At 46.5% G+C, this 19,369-nt stretch overlaps 1 protein-coding gene across 3 annotated transcripts in view; it reads right to left on the reverse strand.

Moving 5' to 3' along the window:
- Positions 1–14,272, reverse strand: part of LOC147624253 (uncharacterized) — a 57,130-nt gene extending 42,858 nt beyond the window's left edge. For all 3 annotated transcript variants that reach the window (XM_086819916.1, XM_086819915.1, XM_086819917.1), the window contains exons 1-2: positions 14,146–14,272; positions 13,938–14,036 (exon numbers count right to left, since the gene is read on the reverse strand). In XM_086819916.1, the coding sequence (XP_086676042.1) occupies positions 13,938–14,036; positions 14,146–14,261 (215 nt within the window). In that variant the 5' untranslated portion in view covers positions 14,262–14,272. The remainder of the gene's footprint in view (positions 1–13,937; positions 14,037–14,145) is intronic.
- Between the last annotated feature and the right edge of the window lie 5,097 nt (positions 14,273–19,369).

Consider the following 19,369-nt stretch of genomic DNA (forward strand, 5'->3'; position numbering starts at 1 on the left):
CGAGATGATACTGAGTAGAAAATACTGGAAAATGCTTAAAAATGTATATCAGGTAGATCCATGTATGCTGATCAGTCGAAGTGTTGCCCTCTCCTTAGATCAAGTATCTCCGCCATGGGGCTGTCTAGAATGGAGAGGTCGTAGAAGTGAGGTAGGAGCCTCCGATGCCGAGCAATAATGGCTCCGATCTGGCAATGGTGAAGATGCCATGGTCGGGATCCTGGTGGGCGTGGCCAACAAGCACGACATAAGATAACTGCTCTATCAGTGGTGACTCCCTGGGAGCGTGGTCCGTGCCCTGATGGCCCAATGGAGGAGGTATCAGGAGGTGTGTGGCCTGGCTTGTTGGTGCTGGTGCCGAAGAAATCTGTCAAGGTCCTCTGTCTAGGTACATCGAGGCTCGGCCTCCTGTCTGCCAAGAGGGTCTCTCTGTGTCCCCTGAGCTCGAGTAGAAACAATCCCAAGCATCTCTGATCCTCAAACTCCATGACCCTGCGTAACGACCCAAAACCCTCTCGGAAGAGGCAGTGATATCTCCCTCAGACCCAAAACCCTCTCGGAAGAGGCAGTGATATCTCTCATAATAGACTGTACATCGGCAAATGTAGTGTTCCTCTGTCTCTACCTCCTGGTAGCATAGCTGACAAATGCGGTCATCAAAGATCTGATGCACATATCGCCGTGTCTCAATCCGCAGCTGCTGTGATGAGGTCTGGATCTGGCCAATGGCACAACGTATCCCATGTGATAGATGTACATCCATGTACGCCGGGCGGGTGATAAAATCATCTGGTGAGAGGTGTAGAAAATGGCTCTTGTAATGAGCCATTTTCGTGCCTAAGGGCTTAAGGGGGCTAGTCCATGTCCTCTCTATGTCCACTCTGATGATATCCATCCTGATCACGCGGTTTTGCTCTGAGCGGGTGAGATCCAAAAATGGACAATCCAGACTGTACTGAAAGGGTGGCAGTGTCTCTATCCGCAAACCATGTAGGTCAAACCATGATCTCATCTGAGCGTACCAGCAATGAGTATCTCCATCCTTTGCCAACTGTATGGATGAGGTCAATGCCAATCAAGAGTACCTCTGCTCTAGGGGAGCTCCTATAGACGCTATTAAAAGGTAACTGCCTGGAATAGGGCCTCGGTTACTACTGGTGGGGCACCCAGCTCAGCCCAAACAATCTCATGTGGTACTGATGATTTGCTCCAAATCATGCGGGCAATCATCATAATCTGTGGTCTCTCCATTTGCCTCCATCCCTCATTTGTCCCTCTCTAAGATCTGTGATGTATACTGGGCCCCCAAATTGGAGCTCCGTACAAGAGGGTCGGTGTGACAAGCGTATCAAATAGCCACAATTTGGTGCGTGGCTCCTGAAACTGTATGTGTGCACACTACCTCTCAAGTGCCCCCAAGGCTGCATGTCCTCGAGCTAATCTAGCCGCTGCTGCCTCCTTCAGGGAGAAACGCAGTCCTGGGAAAGTAACTCCCAAGTAGACATATGCCCTGACGTACTCTACCGGCTCCCCTCAGAAAGTGAACTGAGGCTCTGATCTCGTCACCCATGCCTGTGTGGTGTTAAACACCATAACCTTGGTTTTCCCAAGGTTCACAATCAGATCTCTATCCGCACAGAAAGCCTATAGTGCATCCAGGTGTCTCTGTAATCCCTCCGGAGAGTATGAGATTAGAAGAATATTTTGTCACGAAGCTCCTCCCTATAAAGTATTGCCACTCCTCCAGATCCTTTGGTACCTCCCACTGTGCATGGCTCAGGGCGGAAAACTGATTCCCATCTATAACCCCGTACGTCAGGAAGCCTCTTGTTTGTGCACTGATGGGTCTCCGTATACATAGCAATATCACTGTGTCTGAAAGTATCCTCAAAGTATCCTGCATCGGTTCTTAGGGCTCAGTTGCAATTCCAAACCGTGAATTGCAAGGTCTCATAGGCCGTGCACCGTCAAGCGGGCCTCCTCTCCGTAATGATGACTTGGCCATCTCTGTATACCCCCAATTCCCCTCTTTCCTTGCCTCAAGCACACACGGCATGTATTCCTTCCAGTGTGCTATCTGTGCCACTGTAAGGTCCTCATCCAAATAAATCTTTTCCCCCTTAAGGGCCATCCTTTGGAGAGGAAGGCCTTCTTCTTCTCCAAGTCACCAAACCTGATGATCAATATCTTCGCCCTAGTTTCATCTCTGCCTACTCACCATGCTCTGGTAATGGGTACATCAGTGGCTCCAATTTTTGTTGCAAGAGCTTTTGCATCCTCTTGGGGATTTCCCTTATCTTCCCACCCAACTACACGTACATGTAAGACACGTGCCCATCTCTTGGCTTCCTCTTCGAATGTAGCATTCATCACATCTACTTTATTGACTTGTGTATCCTTCCGTTCTTTTACTACTTCAATCCATGGGTTGACTTCCTCAATTTGTTTCTTTGTGGCACTGGCAATTTCAGCCCATGAATGCATGTCCTTCTCACCTGCAGCCACTTTTGCCTTACATGATTCCAAAGTGTTTTGCATTTCTATGATGTCTTTTTCGCGGTCAGCCATACATGTCTTCAAAGTGCTACGATGCAACTGTTGTGCCAATCTCTCGGAGCATGTCATCCTTCTATTTCTGCATCTCTTTTTTCATTTCCGTGTGCATCAAGGCTTGAGCTAATTCCATCTCAACCCGTACTTGGGCTTGCATTTCTCCCTTCAATTGGACATATATCGCTTCCTTCAGCATTTCGTATATCACTTTCCTTTGGGCATGCATATGCTCGGTCCATTCCTTTTCATGCTCCTGTCGCATGGTGTTCATCTCTGTCCTTATGTGAAGCTATATCTCCTCATAAAGGGCCTCATCTGGTCGGGCCATCTTCGTAATCCTTCGTGAGCCAAGGGACAGGATTCCTTCCCTCTGTCTTCTGCGGTAGGCATTTGGTGCCTTCATGGGGGTGTGAAAGTTTGTCTCACCATCCTGTTCCCCCTCCAGGGGTTGAGACATGTATTCCCCTACTACTTGCTACCTTGGGGGCTTGAGCAAGGGTGGATGGGAAAAGGGCGCAGAACTGAGAACAGGCTGCGCACATAGTACAGTAGAGAGGTGTGCAAGTGGGTGTGCATAGAGCAAGCGCAGGTCAAGCCCGCCAGCCTTCTCACACCAAAAAGTCTTACCACGTGCAGTCCAGACCTATCGCCAAAGAGAGAGAGAAGATCGTTTCTATCCTGTGTGCCCAGCCAATCAGCTTTTTTTTTTTTTTCCAGAATGAGACTTCTATTAAGTATGAGAAAAACATACAACAATCATAGCTATAAGCCGGAAGAGAATAGAATCACCCCATTATGTAAGGTGATTTCAACCACTGAGGAGCATTATGAGGTCCGGATCTGTCCAATAGCACAATGTATCCCATGTGATCGGTGTACATCCATGTACGCCGGGCAGGCGATAAAATCATCCGGTGAGAGGTGTAGAAAATGGCTCTTGTAATGAGCCATTTTCGTGCCTAAGGGCTCAAGGGGGCTAGTCCACGTCTTCTCTGTGTCCACTCTGATGATATCCATCCTAATCACGCAGTTTTGCTCTGAGCGGGTGAGATCCAAAAATGGACAATCCAAACTGTACTGAAAGGGTGGTAGTGCCTCTATCTGCAAACCATGTAGGTCAAACCATGATCTCATCCGAGCGTACCAACAATGAGTATCTCCATCCTCTACCAACTGTATGGATGAGGTCAATGCCAATTGGGAGTACCTCTGCTGAGGGAGCTCCCATAGCCGCTGTAAAAAGGTAACTGCCGGGAATAGGGCCTTGGTTACTACTGGTGGGGCACCCAGCTCAGCCCGAACAGTCTCATGTGGTACTGATGATTTGCTCCGAATCATGCGGGCAATCATCATAATCAATGGTCTCTCCATTTGCCTCCATCCCTCATCTGTCCCTCTCAGAGATCTGTGATGTATACTGGGCCCCCAAATTGGAGCTCCGTAAAGGAGGGTCGGTGTGACAAGCGTATCAAATAGCCAGAATTTGGTGCGTGGCTCCCGAAACTAGAGAGAGAGAGAGAGAGAGAGAGAGAGAGAGAGAGAGAGTAATATGTAACAATGCTTAAGAGTGAGAATATTTGCACGACTCAATAAAGCTTGATTAAATGTGTAAAGCTTATACCGAAGTACATGCCTTTTGTAGGTTTAGAACCTTATCTTTTGACTCTCACATATCAGACTCACATATATGCACATGACACATGGCATACACTCATCTTATCTAGATATAAGGGGAAGTTCACACCTAAGCAGGTGTTCACACACACTTTTTTTTTTTTAAGTAAAACCAGTTGAAATTGCATTACATCATAAATGTACAAAAGGGTTTGACATCAAGAGGATGTCTGAACCCTAGAACTTAAAAACAGTAGTAAAAAAGTTCTATGCAAGATCAGGGCAATGCTCAAGAAAAGAGTCTATGCCCTATCCATCAGAAACAGTAAAAGAGAACCTGAACACAAGAAACATCCAAATCTTCCTCATGCACGGCATCATATAAGGACTTCCACAACGAGGCTCGGAAGAACTCATAAGGGTGCTGAAGGGGTGAATTCAGATATGCATGATTTCGCTGTAGCCAGAGGGTCCATAAGGCCCAGTATCTGATCCAATGGAAGAAAAGGGAATACTGTGACAAAGAAGCTGATAATGTGCCAAGCATCCAGAAAAACGTGTAGAACCTGTGTGCAGGAAATCAGAGAGATAAAAAATAGGAGATCTTGTCCAGAAGGTCTCTGGAATATGAACAAGACCACAGTAAATGCGGAATACTCTCAGTAGTATGATGACATCTTGGACAAAGAGGAGAGGCAATCCTTCTTTGAGCCAATTTCACTCCCACTGGAAAAATACCGACAATGCATCTCCAGAGAAAGAGTCTCTGCTTCAATGGCATTTTCAACTTCCATATCAATGTCAGTTTTGCTTTCCACCAAGCTAAAGACTTATCCAGATGCCAAAGAGAATTAGCATGCTGAGCAATCCATGGAGGAGGTAATATCAATCGATAAGCATGTATAGAAGTCAATAGATGCAAAGGTTGAGAGGATAATCTTGAACTTGAAGACTGAAGATGCCAATCTTGAAGCCTGTCTCTTACATCCAATGTTGGAATCGGAATGAAAGGGTGTAAGAGATCTGCAATAGCTTTCCATATAGATCTATGATGCATCCCAAGATTGTATTGTTGGCATGCTGCCGGAAAAGAAAGAATTTGCCCTCGAGTATCTACCACGTCATCAATGAACCGGATGCCCAACTTCATAAGATTGTAAGCTCTGATTGGTTGTTGTACAGCAAGGGGAGAGTAAAAAACACCTAGCATACATTGGAGTGTAGGTGTTCACACACACACACACACACATGAATAAGTTTACACACACACACATGGACACACACAGGATAATACATACACATGAAGCTCCGATATATACCCAACAAACCCCCCTTGCATGTATTCAGCAGCTTCCTGGGGGCAAGAACCTTTTCAAAGAATGAGAAAGATAGAACTGTCCATGGTGGACTGAGATGCCGATTGGGAAGTATGTTGAAGAAGAGAAAGAAGCTTACATCAAAAATGCAAAGGAGAGCTTTCAGCAAAGAAATGAAATTTAGATAATGATAGCAACATGGCACAAGAACAACTTAGTAAGCTCAAAAGCATGTGGGACAGTTTTCGGGCTCGCCCTCCTTCTTTAGTTGAAGACACACAGGAGCTTAGCGGTTGGCATGTGGTTGGCCATTGGTGGTCGACCAGCAACTTGTCCGAGGTGCGGCCATCCTCAGGAGTATCAACACTGTCTTTGGAATTGCTCGAAGGCTCAGCACGTTTGGCAATGGATTCTCCGCATCTTCACGATGGACAGGACCTCAACCTGTATCATTACATGGGGCACTGTCTGGTGGGACACAGAGGATGAGGTTGTCAGAGCTTATGAGGAGGAAGGTGGGGGGCTAGCCGTTCAGGTCTCTCACTTTCGCATTTCAACAATACCAGTACCAGTCCCAGTCCCAGTCTCATCTACTGACACATGCCAGAGATGGGAGATTTGCAGTAGCATTGCAGCCTGGCACATATTGAGAGCTAGATGCAGCAAAGCCATCTAGGGTACCCACACTCCGCCTGCGGAGTCCATCAGGAGCATTTGGCTCGACATCATCCATACACTCCGAGTTACTGGGGGAAGTTGCAGGGTGGCTCTAACCGCATGCAAAAGCAGCGGGAAGCTTTCTTAAGGCTTGGCGGCCTGGCCCTTTTCTCCCCGATAGAGGTGGTGATTCCACTTGGCATTACAGACCACCTGTGTGGTTATCTCCCCAACCCCCACCCACCCCCCACCCCCCCCCGCCCCACGTATGAGATAGCCTTCTCCTTATAGAGCGGCCAGCCGGAGGAGAACTGCGTCTTTCTCCACCTTTGATTATTTGATCCCCGCCCCGTACATGGAGGCGAGGTTGTATCTAGCCCTTCGTGGATGTTTTCTTATTAACTAATAGAAGGATCTTTTTCCCAAATAAAAAAAGAAAAGCTTCACGACACACAGCAAAATACTTGGTCGACCAAAAGATATACTGCTTGAGGATGGGGAAATAGGTATTTGATTTGCACTATATTGTAGTTTTTAAAATCTCAAATGTGTGAAATTTATACAGATTTGTCTTCTCCATTGGATGGAATAGCTGAAGATATTTTACAGTCAACTTCATCCGTGGTTCAAACAAAGAAGATAAGTGTAGAGGCATAGTTCCTCGACCCTAGTGGATTGAAATATCCCAAAGTGTCCACTTCTCCTTTTGTTATTGAGACCATGTGCTTGGACATACGTGTGCTTGGTGCAATGCTCAAACAAGGAAACAATAGCTCTGAAGTAGTGGTAAAGCTATGTTCTGTAACCAATCAGGGACCCGGAACAATAGACTGACACTTCAAATATACCAACAGAGTGTGAATCCACAGCAACAAGCCTCAATAATATAAAGAAACAGCACTAAGCCAGAATGGCCTGCCCTCCATAGGAACTTCTTTATTCAGTAGAAGCTTTTACAAGAACTCATGGTGCAGGCGTGAAGAGCACCGGATTTTCTTCAAAGCATCCACAAGGCTCAAGCTCAAATCTCAGCCCTGTGCCAAGATAAAAACAGCACCAAAAAGCTGTCCAAAACTGTCTCAAAAATCAGCCCCAAGGACAGCCCATTGTACGGCCAAGACTGTAACAAAAGTCACCACTGTACAGCCTGCCTCTATTGCAGCCAGTGGAGAGACAAAACCAGCCTCTTCTGCAACCAGTCGACCAAGAGATAGAGAGAAATGAAATGAAATGAAATGAAATATTAACGTCTTCAGAAGGCCAAAATGACCTATGAGACCAAAAAGGTTACAACAATTGGTGGATCTGATACAATGTCTGTGTAAGAAAAGCTAAAAACAACTAAACAACTAACTGAAACTGAAACAACTATGAGGAAAAGTACGGTACTAGGAGTCTTAATGGATAACATCTGGGAGAAAAACTCCAGCAACAAAGGTAAGCATCATACACATCACTATCCAAAGATGTCTCTCATCGGTCGATGGCGGATATCCTCAATGTCCTCCATGGTGAGTACTCTGACTGGACGTCTCCCATGCCGTGCTAGTATGGTCCTGATTCTCTGTTGTAGTCTCCGCCGGTGTCGAGATGGGCCTCTCATCTTGGGGCGCCTGGACCGCCCCAGCTCTATAGCCCCATCAATCAGTGTACCTCTAGTGCGGCTATACTCTGGGGCTAGCTGCAATGCCTGCTGGCCTGACTGCTCAATCTGTGGTCGAAAGAAGTCTGTAATCTGCCTCTGTAGGTGTCTCTCCCTCTCTGATCCCCTCCCTCTCAAGAGACCCTCTCTATGTCTACGAAGCTCCAGCAAGTATAATCCGAGGCATCTCTGATCCTGGTATCTCATGACTCTAGAAAGTGGTCCGAAACCCTCTCTAAACAGGCAGTGAAAACGGCCTCGTATCTCATAATATACTGGACAGTGACATATGTAATGTAACTCTGTCTCTGGCTCCATCTGGCACAGCTGACAAATCCTGGCCTCAGCTGGTACTCCTCTGAATCTGCCAGTCTCAATCTCTAGCTGGTGTGAGGATGTGCGCATCTGACCAATAGCACACCGTACCCCATGAGAAAGATGAGTATCCATGTAGCTGGGTCTAATCACAAACCCATCCTACGTGACATGGAGAAGATGATCTCTATAGAAAGCCATCTTCGTACCAAGCTCGTGTGTCAGCTGTATCCATGTCCTCCTAGTGTCCAGCTGAATCAAGTCCTGCCTGATAAGTCTGGTAATCTCTGGCCGTGTGAGAGAGAGGGAGGGTGCATCCAGGGAGTACTGAAATGGAGGTAGCCTGTCCATACTAAAGCCATGCAACTGGAACCAAGCTGTCATCTGTGCATACCAACATGATCCGTCTCCCTGTGATGCCAATTGTCGTGAAGACTCCAGGGCTAAGCAAGCATATCTGTCTCTAGGGAGAGCCCAAGTGCTATGTATAAAGGAGACTGATCGAGTGAGTGCCTCTACTACCAATGGGGGGGCAGCCATCTCTGCACGGATAATATCACTGTGTACAGCCAGCACTGGAAGAAGAGAGAGAGAGAGAGAGCTGCGCTGTATGGCCAGTACTGTACGATCAGCAAACAGCTACTGTACGGCCAACGCTGAAAGGAGTGAGATGACAGTTGCAGCCAGCCAGAAGGTGCATGCGCATGATGATCAAGATAGAAGCCCCTCCCTTGCTATTTTAAAATTCAACTAGCCCCTTCACCAGTCTACATCAGTGTTTTGAGGCAAGCCCACACACAGAACAGAACCAAGGTGAGAACGGGGATTTTCCATAGAAGAAATCTGAAGCATTCACTGGCAAAGTTTGGCCTGAATAGCATGAGCAACATGGGATTTTATTCACGTATAACGTTTATAAGTCAGTAGGTTCACACATCATAAGAGATTGGCCAGACTTATTACTGTTTGGGCATGTAACCCTGGACAAAAGGAGGCGACTAGATGAAACTTGGGCAACAAGCTAGGAAAAGCATAAAATTTGATATTTTGGGCACACTCAACCACTTATGGCAAAAAGAGAAAAGCACAAGCCAAAAGTAGGACCAAATGGTGACATGTTCCTTGTTTTATAGAACTTTCTCTCATATTAAGTTTCATGTGCTTGGACATACGTATGCCTGGTGCAATGGTCAAACAAGGAAACAAAAGCTCTGAAGTAGTGGTAAAACTATGTTCCTTGTTTTAGAGAACTTTCCCTCGTATTAGGTTTTATGTCTCTTGTGTAACATGTTTTCATGCCATAAGTTTGTATTCTTAATTACTTTTTTGGGGGTCTAGATGAGGGACGTTTTTAGGAAAATTGCCTTGAAGCCAAAGCATAGAGAAAATGCTATTAGTGCATGGTAATTGTGGAGTATCTTTGTTCTATACTAAGTGGTTTTTTGGATCTTAGAGAAGCACCCCTATACTTACGCAATTTTTGTACTGGCTACTGTTTATGGTTATGTAATCGGGGGTCGTATTTGAGTTTTAATATTCATTGTGGGCATAAGGCTTGTTGGGCCACCATACAAGAGTGGACACATTCTGTCTTGCTCTCTCGCTCTCTCGCTCTTTTTTTCATAATGGTTGGTTGATTGGATTACGAAAATGTTGTCTGGCAACTCTACCTACAAGAAACTCACCAACTGACGCCGGAGCAGAAAACACAGCCAAAACTCCAACGCTTGCCTCTGTAGAAGAAAACACAGCCAAGAACTTGGCCGGCTTGCCTCTGTAGCAGAAAACGCAGCCAAGAACCTGGCCGGCAGCAAGAAGAGGGCTGGCTGGACCAGAAAACGCAGCACATTAGGGAAACACAGCCACTGTTTGGGACTGATCTGCAGCCAGGAGGAGCTAGGGCAGAAAACACAAGGCACAGATGAGATGGCGGGCAGATTTGCAGAAGATGGAGCAGCCTGAACCTAAGCGAGTGATACTATGTTGGAGAATGCACAGGCGGAAGCATAAACAAGACAAGAGAGAGAGTAGAGAGAGCTTGTGGACAAGATCACCTTTTATATTAGCTTGAAGCTTTACAATGGCAATTGGCCAGCAAGAGAATGTTGAACTTGTGCAAGGGATTGGATGAATTAGTGAGAAATGGGAGGCCTCCTTATATAGTGCATGAGTGAACTGGCCAACTACCTCTAGGGATAGGCCGACTGCCCACGACTCATAAAAGAAGAGAAAAATACATAAAGTGCCCAAAAATAGGTACAACCCCAAATACACTGAGATGATAGGATGCACTTCCACTTGAAGGCCTTTTCTTAACATTGCATATTTGATTAGCTTTTGCTGCAAGCCATCTCTTCACTTGGACCAAAAGATGATATACAACATTAGTGGAAGCCTTCAACAGCCTGGTCTTGCGACCCAACACCCAATCATCCCATGCATGAGAAGAATCCATCCTAGGAAGGTGCCCCAGAGACTACACTTGTTGCTGCAACTACAACCAAATACAATTGTATGTTGGAAATAAGTGCTCACTAGGAGTACTTTTAGTCTTGGTCATCTCAGTATGCCACGTGGCACTCAGGGATTTATCCCATATGCACTCATTCTCTATCTTGTACTTCTCACCTATATATTGTAGGTGTCACATCAATGAAAGTATCAATCTTGTGTCTTGTCTACACTCATCTCAAGGTATGTTTAAGCTTTGTGTCTTGCTCTCATTTCAGTTTCAGTTTTTAGCTTTGTCTCTCCCCCATTTTTCCTACATGGTATCAGAGCAGGTTTGTTCGCCCTCAAGCTTCCTGGTGCTCATTCTCAGGTTTCTGGCCTTCTTCATCTCTGGCTTCCTCACCGATTGCATAGAGTCCAATCTGTTCACTTCGACACGCAAAACCAGTGTCCTGAAGCTCCAGGTTGGTCTGCTGGGAATGGCACGCTCTTTGCAACAAGATCTGGATCATATAGCTGAACGAGCTGACACTTCTACTCCTGAAGGACTTCATCATGTTCTGACAGAAACTGTCCTTGCGCTGTTGAGGCACCCTGACTACTGCATCTCTGGCTACTCCTCGGCGGATGTCAAAAGGGAGTCCGATACTGGAGAGAAGTTTTTCAATGAGCTTTCAAGCTTCCTTTGCATCTACGCCTGCCCTCAGGCGCTTGGTTCGGTTCTCTTGCTCATGGCTCAACGGTTGACCACGTGGGTTCGCCTACATTATCGGCGCACTTCACGCCATTGCGACCCGTTCATCTGGCTTGGCCTGCTGATGGCTGCTGTGAGGGCCGCCGCTTTCACACCAATCGGGCTGTATCTCCTCCCTCCGCCACCTATGTATGGGCTCAACCGATGCAGATCCCTCTCACCTCTCTCTTGCGCTTATCCTCCACCCGCTTCAACTCGCCTCTCTCTGCTTCAACGTTTCTTTAGCTCGTGGTTTTTCAAGCTTCAGCTGGGCGACTCTTTCTCTCGATGGCATCTCTCTAGGTGCAGCCCGTGCTGCCTCTACCCTCATCGCTGCCCTGTTTGCCTCTGCTCCGCCTATTGTTTCTGCTCCAGCTTGCAACTCAAGTTCTGCACCTCTGCCTACATTGTAACTTTGGGGCACACGAAATCTATGGCGAGCACGACGGAATGATAACATTCACAGCCGCCCAAGCAACAAAGTATTAGACATCCTCACAACACCCAGTCTCACCATACGATTGAATGGCCGTCTACAATTATTCTTCTCTGGCCAATTATTCTTCTCTGGCCAAGTTATCACACGAGAGGTGGCCAACACCTCTGCAAGCAACGAGTTCTCATCACACGAGAGGTGGCCAACACCTCTGCAAGCAACGAGTTCTCATCACAACGAGAATCTGGAGGTCTCCAAGAAGTGAACCGTAAGACCTCCTACCATGATTTAACCAAATGACGCACAGATTGTAAAGCATTTAGAACATCCCACCAAGATGCAACAATCCGGGTCTGCCGGTGCACAATACCCACATCCTCCAAAAATGCAACAGACATGTCTATCCATGGCTGGGAATCAACACACAGCCTGAAGTAAAGTCCACCTATGGACAAGAATGTGTACCCATATCCAATAGAGCTGCCCCTCCCAATCTCTTTGGGGTGGTAATATGCTTCCTTGAAACCCAAGTCAACCCTGGATTATTTATTTTTCCACAACATGAATTGAAGCGGCTAGGTGAGAGATATTAAAGCCTTTCGAGACCAAGGAAGTAAGGCAAGAAATAACAAAGCATAGCTAGCATAATGACCTGTGCCACTTTCAGTCGGGTGTGAAACGGTCATGCCTGAGACTTCCAATACATAAACTTATCCCCAATACGGCCTGAGATCCAATCTGAAAGTTGTTTGTTGGTGCTATGCAACTAAGAAGGGAAGACTTTTGGGTATTTATATCATAGTAACAGGAAACGGTCGTTTCCTAGCCCGAAAACGCGGAAACACCGTTTCTGAAGAGTCGTCGTTTCCGTTTTCGTTTCTTCGTTTCCTAATCTTCAATAAAAACTCACCCATTGATTTGTCTCATCTAGTGCTTGCTTAGTGATTTTCTACAAATTTTTCTCACTATTTATTTCAAACTATGATGGTGTACTCCTTAAACTTTTCCCTAGTTATTAAATTTCTCATTATTTTTATATTATGTATCATACATCCAGTGTTTCGTAGCTGTTTCCATTTCCTAGTTTTGAGTTGCTGCCGTTTCCCAGAGGCGGGCTGTTGCAGTTGCCGTTTCCGTTTCATGCAACTATGATTTATATGCAACCCAAAAGCTTTCGCAAACAAAGACCAAGCTGTCATTGCCTTCTTAACATTGGCTTTGTTGGCTTTAAGAAACATAAATGAATCATCAGCCACTGCTTGACCCACCAATTGCTGACCCGAAGGCAAAGTTAGCCCAACCACCTTCCCCCTCCTGAGCCTCTCTCTCTCTCTCTCGCTCTCTCTCGCGACACCGGCGGAGACTACAACAAAGGATCAGGACCATACTAGCATGGCATGGGAGACATCCAGTCAGAGTACTCACCATGGAGGACATTGAGGATATCCGCCATCGACCGATGAGAGACATCTTTGGATAGTGATGTGTATGATGCTTACCTTTGTTGCTGGAGTTTTCCTCCCAGATGTTATCCATTAGGATCTCCTAGTACCGTACTTTTCCTCATAGTTGTTTCAGTTTTAGTTAGTTGTTTAGTTGTTTTTAGCTTTTCTTACACAGACATTGTATCAGATCCACCAATTGTTGTAACCTTTTTGGTCTCATAGGTCTTTTTGGCCTTCTGAAGACGTTAATATATCATTTCATTTCATTTCTCTCTCTCTCTCTGCCACGCATGAATTTAACTGAGAGGGTTAAAATATATAGAGCTCAAAGCATGATGTAATCACCAATACGGGTGAATTCAACTGAGAGGGTTAAAATATACGGAGCTCAAAACATGATGTAATCACCAATGCAGGTTTTATTTTGTATTTTTGTAGCAAAACCATGTTGCATGTCTAGACCCAAACCTTCACGATTTGGCAACAATAGCCCTCCTAACAATACCCAAAGCTCAAAAGCTCGAAGCTCGCCAAACTATCACACCCGTAGTATACAGGGATCTTCTAGAGCTGCGCAAACAAAACGTTGCACATTTATGAGAGTAGAACCATGGTATTTTCTTCTCCTCCACTCTTACGGGAATTATGGCAGCATAGAGCCCCGATCGGCTCCCTATCTTTCAGTTTGAGATCTCCTTTTGTATGATTTTATATTACTTAATAGAAGTTTCTTTTCTGAAAAAAAAAAAGGAAATTAAATAATGAGAAGGAAAACCTTTCAATCTCATCCATCATCTTCTTTATTTCGAGTCTTTCTCTGTTCCAAGTTTTGTGATCCGCTTCCCTTTTCTCCTCCAATGTACGGATATTTTGCCTTGATAATAACTAACCATATGTTATTTCATGGAAAATCATGCAGTTGAATACTTCAATTTACGGTTCCCAGTTTGGTAACTTATCCATTAAACACGATATTTGCTTACTCAAGCTTATGCATGGCTTTTTCGAGCTCCAAGTTCACAATGTCTTTCTCATGTGCCACTTTTAAAAGCTGCTCGTGTGCTGCCTCACCAGCAACATAAGCAGTTTCGAGATCCATTTCCAGATATTTGCACTGCCAAACAATGGAAGTAAATTACAGTAAAGAAAATTTAAATTCATTCCTTAGGAACACAAACCATGAGTCCTTGTTCAAAGGATATGAAGTAACCTATTCCAAATAAGAACCCCGAAAAAAATTAGTCATATATATATGTATATATATAATTTTGTTTCTCGAGGATGCAACTATTGCACCAGTACAGATGTTCCCAGTCCATTTGTTTGGGTAGGGTAGAATAGCCTCGACTAGACCACTCGGGCTAGAGCCACCTGACACTAGTCATATATTTTCTCCACGACCAATCTCAGAAGCAAAAAAAAAAAAATCTTTCAATTAAGTATACCTAACACTTATTTCTGTCAAGAAACTACTCTCATGGTTACAAAAGCATATGTTTTCCCAAGTCCAAATACATATTTACAAAAAAAAAATTCTTCATACTCCTTGATGTTTACCCTGGACTTAAGCCTTTTTCATACTCCTGCAATGTTTATCCTGGACTTAAGCTTTTTTCTTTTGCCTCTCTGCCGCACGAAACCACAAATAATTTTTTGAAAACATTTTCTTTTGCCTTTCTCTTCCGCATGAAACCTCAGACTGCTTATGACATTAGATCATTTGTGGGTATATGCCAGGCATATTCCACCCACATTGACAAGTTTTCCGATCTCTCGGCAGACCTCACCGATCTGCTAAAGGGAGTGAAAACAAGGAGGCAAAAGATTCGAATGACTCCACGAGCGTTGGAGGCATTCCAGAACCTCAAGGTGGCTTTGTCGGAAGCGCCTTGTCTAGCCCTTGCCTCGTGGGACGAACCATTTCAGGTGATCACCGATGCGAGTAACATCGCAATTGGAGGTGTATTGCAACAGAATGGTCATCCAGTAGCTTACATGTCTCGTAAGTTACTGCCCGCCGAAAAGAATTACTCAGTCTACGATCGTGAACTCCTAGCAGTCATTCAGGCCTTCAAACATTGGAAACATTTCTTGTATGGCCGTGACTTCGAGGTTCGCACTGACCATCAGGCATTGCGCTGGATTCAGACGATGCCCAGTGCACAGTGGAGTGATCGACAGCACCGCTGGAGTCAGATATTCCAGCAGTTCGGTGGTATGATTGAGTACCTTCCAGGAAAGGCCAATCCAGTGGCCGATGCTTTGAGCAGGAAGGGACAAGTATCTGCGATTCAGACCACTAGACTGGACCTTGTTGGTACAGGACTAGAAGACATGAAGCACACGTACGCGGATTCCGAGGAATTCAGTATTCAGTGGGAACAGGCATTGGATGCCACAGGACCATGCCATTTTCTAATACGCGATGGTTGGCTTTACTACAAAGGCCGACTGTGTGTCATGAAATCATTCCGGGCAGCTCTTCTCCATGATGCCCATGACGCCATTACAGGTGGTCATAGGGGCATGAATTCGACTTTGGAGAAGTTAGAACGGCAATACTATTGGCCAAAGATGAGGCGTGATGTGTTTACTTATGTACAACGCTGTGACATTTGTCAAAAGGTGAAAGCTCCTTGTGGAAAGAAGATAGGGTTGTTACAGCCTTTGCCAATTCCTGAGGGTCCTTTCCAAGACATTTCGATGGACTTTGTCACAAATCTGCCTCCCAGTCCGAGTAAGCGTAATACACAGTGTTTGACTATTGTTGACAGGTTCAGCAAATTTGTGATGCTTATTCCTTGCAGGGCCAATGTGACCGCCGAGGATGTTGCCCAGCTCTTCATTCGGCATTGGTACCCGATTGGTGGGATTCCTAGGACCATAGTGTCAGACCGAGATGCCAAGTTTACCAGTCATTTTTGGAGGGCATTGTTTGATAATTTTGGTACTAAGTTGAATTTTTCCAGTGCATTCCACCCACAGACAGATGGCCAGACAGAGATATACAACCAGTTGGCCTTTGATGTGCTGAAGTGTTATGTCCACGATCAGCAAGGTAAGTGGGAATCGTTTTTGCCTTTAGTTCAAGCTGTTCTGAATGACTCTTTTTCTTCAGCTATTGGCAGGACTCCATATGAGGCAGCGTTTGGAAGGCCTTTCCAGTCGTTGTTAACCAGGACGTCGTCTTCAGTACCGGAGGCGAACAGAGTGACGGAGTCTTACCAGGAGATCCTAGAGTCCGTCAAAGACAGATTGGCTAAAGCGCAAGAGGCCTACACTCGACAGGCCAATAAAGACCGAAGGGACATGAAGTTTTCGGAAGGAGATTGGGTATATCTTCGGATTATGAAGCAAAGATTGAAGCAGGTGGGCAAGCGATGCCCAAAGTTGTCTTTCAGGAGCTTCGGACCATTCCCCATCCGGAAAAAGATTAATGAGGTGTCTATGCAGTTAAAGCTACCTCCGAGTTGGACTATGCACGATGTATTTCATGTCAGTTGGTTGAAGCCATATGCAGGTCCACCCCCTTCAGAGGTCAAAGACGAAGCGGAACCAGACATCATTGATGAAGCTGAGGTAATGGTTCCAGAACAGATCCTTCTGCACCGTTTCAAGCATGGCTCAGGCCGAAGACTACGACAGTTCCTCACGAAGTTTCAAGACCGAGGAACTCATGAAGCGGTATGGCTCGACAAGGAATTTTTCGAAGACTATCCGGCTTTATTGACGGATTATTTGGAGGCTATGCAGCTTCCGTCAAGTTAAGCAGAAGGGGATGTCACGTGCATCCCGCACTTGGATGCCACGTAGACATTCTGTACAGAAGGTGCAGGACCTGGGATGGTGAACTGGTCCCATGTGAGCCCAGTCCGGGACGAGTCAGCCAGGGATCCATCTCAGTCGTCCGAGGTCAGGTGTGCATCGTCCTGCACATGAGTCCAAGGTCAGGTGTGCATTGTCCTGCACATGAAGCAGTGCCAGTCCGCGCTGTGAGTCTCCCTCTGGAATGATGTCGGATGTGCTGTGTATCTGGTTTGCAACTGGATGCCAGACATCTGTAGGCATGTAGTTTGCATGTAGAGATGGGGTCAGCCCATAGGGCTACCCCAGGACAAGGGTTTGCATGTGCATACTTAGATGGGCATGGGGGAGGTGTAGAACCACCCCCAAGGGGCCAGGAGGGCCCAAGACTTTGCCCACCAGCCAAGGCAAGGGCTGGAGGGGCAGTCGGCCAGCTCCAGAGCCTCTGGACAGGCAGCCGACAGAGACTGAAACCCTAACAGCAGGCGGCCAGGTGTGGGGGGGCAGTCCCACATCTCTGCGTTGAATGCCCAGCAGCCAGGGTGCTGTCCCAGGGTCATGCGCAGGCTGGACAGGGGCTAAACCAGTGAGAAAACACTTTATTAAAGTGTGAACACATTTTATTACAAGACTCAGTCGTGGGGCTGTTATGAGCAGGCCGACTGGATGATAGGAGGGGTATAAAAGCCCAAGTCATAATTCATTTCAGCCATCTCACAATTCACCAAGAGCCTCAAGCATTCAAGGGCCAGGACAGCCAAGGGTTTGCTAAAGCTAAGGGGTGAAGGACTGAAGGTCAAGGGCAGGTTTTCCAGCCAAGAAAAGGTCAAGTACTTTGTATTTGTTTCAGATTTACATCATTCTAATAAAGCAAATACACCATCCGTGGTGGGGGCCCTACAGAGGGTAATTGGGACCCAATACTGTGTCCTCTCCATCTCCCCCTTCTCTCTCTATTTTCTGCACATCGTCTTTGAGTTTGTGCGTTAATTCCGTCGCGAAAAGAGTGCTGATTTTTGAGTTTTGAAGTACCGATCCTTCTCCGAAGCTTCCGCACATTACAGTGGTATCAGAGCCTACTTCAAGGACGAAGATTCAGCAAAGAAAACCAGAAAATTTTTCGCTCGTGTGGTTGGTTTTTAGACGCCGGTGGACTACCCCTTTCGGAGTGACTCCTGTCCCTCGAAGGACGGTTGGTTTTTAGCCTCCGGAAGCCTCCGGAAGTCTCCCACACAGATAGTGGATGGTCAGATTGCGTTCCGGAAAGGAACTGCATATTCCCGCTATGGCGAACTTCGGCGACGAGAGAGAACCAGAACCTTGGCACCAGAGTGCACCAGGCAGCCCAGCGAGGGCGCCCGGCTTGAGTGTACAAGACATGTTCCAGCAGATGATGCGAGCAATCGCAGACCAGACAACCAAGTTGGACGAGCAGAAGGCGCGGATTTTGGCTCTGGAAGAGCGTTCTCGCTCTCCAGCGTCGCGTTTTCCATCTCCTCCTCCCTCTCCTTCCGTACCCCAGATACCAGATCCTCGTCACAGGGACCCTCTCGAGGGGTCACAGCCGCAGTCAAGCTCTTTGCTTGAGATGCAGATACGGGCATTGGAGATTCGACAACGAGAAGACGAAGCCATGCGACGAGTGGAACACGAGCGTTACCTCCGAGCTTTGGACGCCAGATTGACACCGGCGGCGCCCTCGAATCATTTTCTCGAGAAAATGAACTTCAGTAAGTATAATGGTAAACTCGACCCCACTACTCTGTATTCATGGTTACATCAATTTGAAGCTTACTTTGCCGCAGTTAGGAAATCAGATATTGACAAAGTGATCTTAGCCAGTTGGTATTTGGAAGGTGAGGCCATTCCTTGGTGGACTCAGTGGGCTCATGCCCACACCAGATCAGGTATGGCAGCTTATGGGTGGGACGAGTTCGTCCGTGACCTTAAGCAGCGGTTTTTACCGCCCCACTACCTTGAGCGACTCGAAGACGAGTTCAGGGTGCGCGTCAGAATGCGCAACCAGTCCTTCAGTTTGCCAATAGAATTTCGACCTTGTGTCTACAATTAGGCTTATTTGATGCGGACAAGAAAGGGCAGTTTTTGTATGGCCTGGACACGCACATCCAATGGGAGGTGCGTATGTTTAGACCAGCCACCTTTGAGGACGCACTCTCGCTTGCGCAGAGTGCAGAAATGAAACACAATGGTGGCAAGCCCAAGACTTCCCAGCCGGCTTCTCCCAAGGCTAACGCCTCGGGGGGCAAAAGCCAGAACCAGACGGGGTCTTCCCCAGGACAGAGCCCGGGAGCCTCTGGCTCCAAGAACTCGAACAATGCGTCTAAGCTTACTCCAGACCAGAAAGCGGAGGCAGGCAAGACAGGTGGCAAGTTGAGTGCTGAG

The sequence above is a fragment of the Cibotium barometz genome, chromosome 25 (genome assembly GCF_041138505.1).
Source record: "Cibotium barometz isolate CiBa-2024 chromosome 25, ASM4113850v1, whole genome shotgun sequence".
In the NCBI taxonomy this organism is placed as follows: domain Eukaryota; kingdom Viridiplantae; phylum Streptophyta; class Polypodiopsida; order Cyatheales; family Cibotiaceae; genus Cibotium; species Cibotium barometz.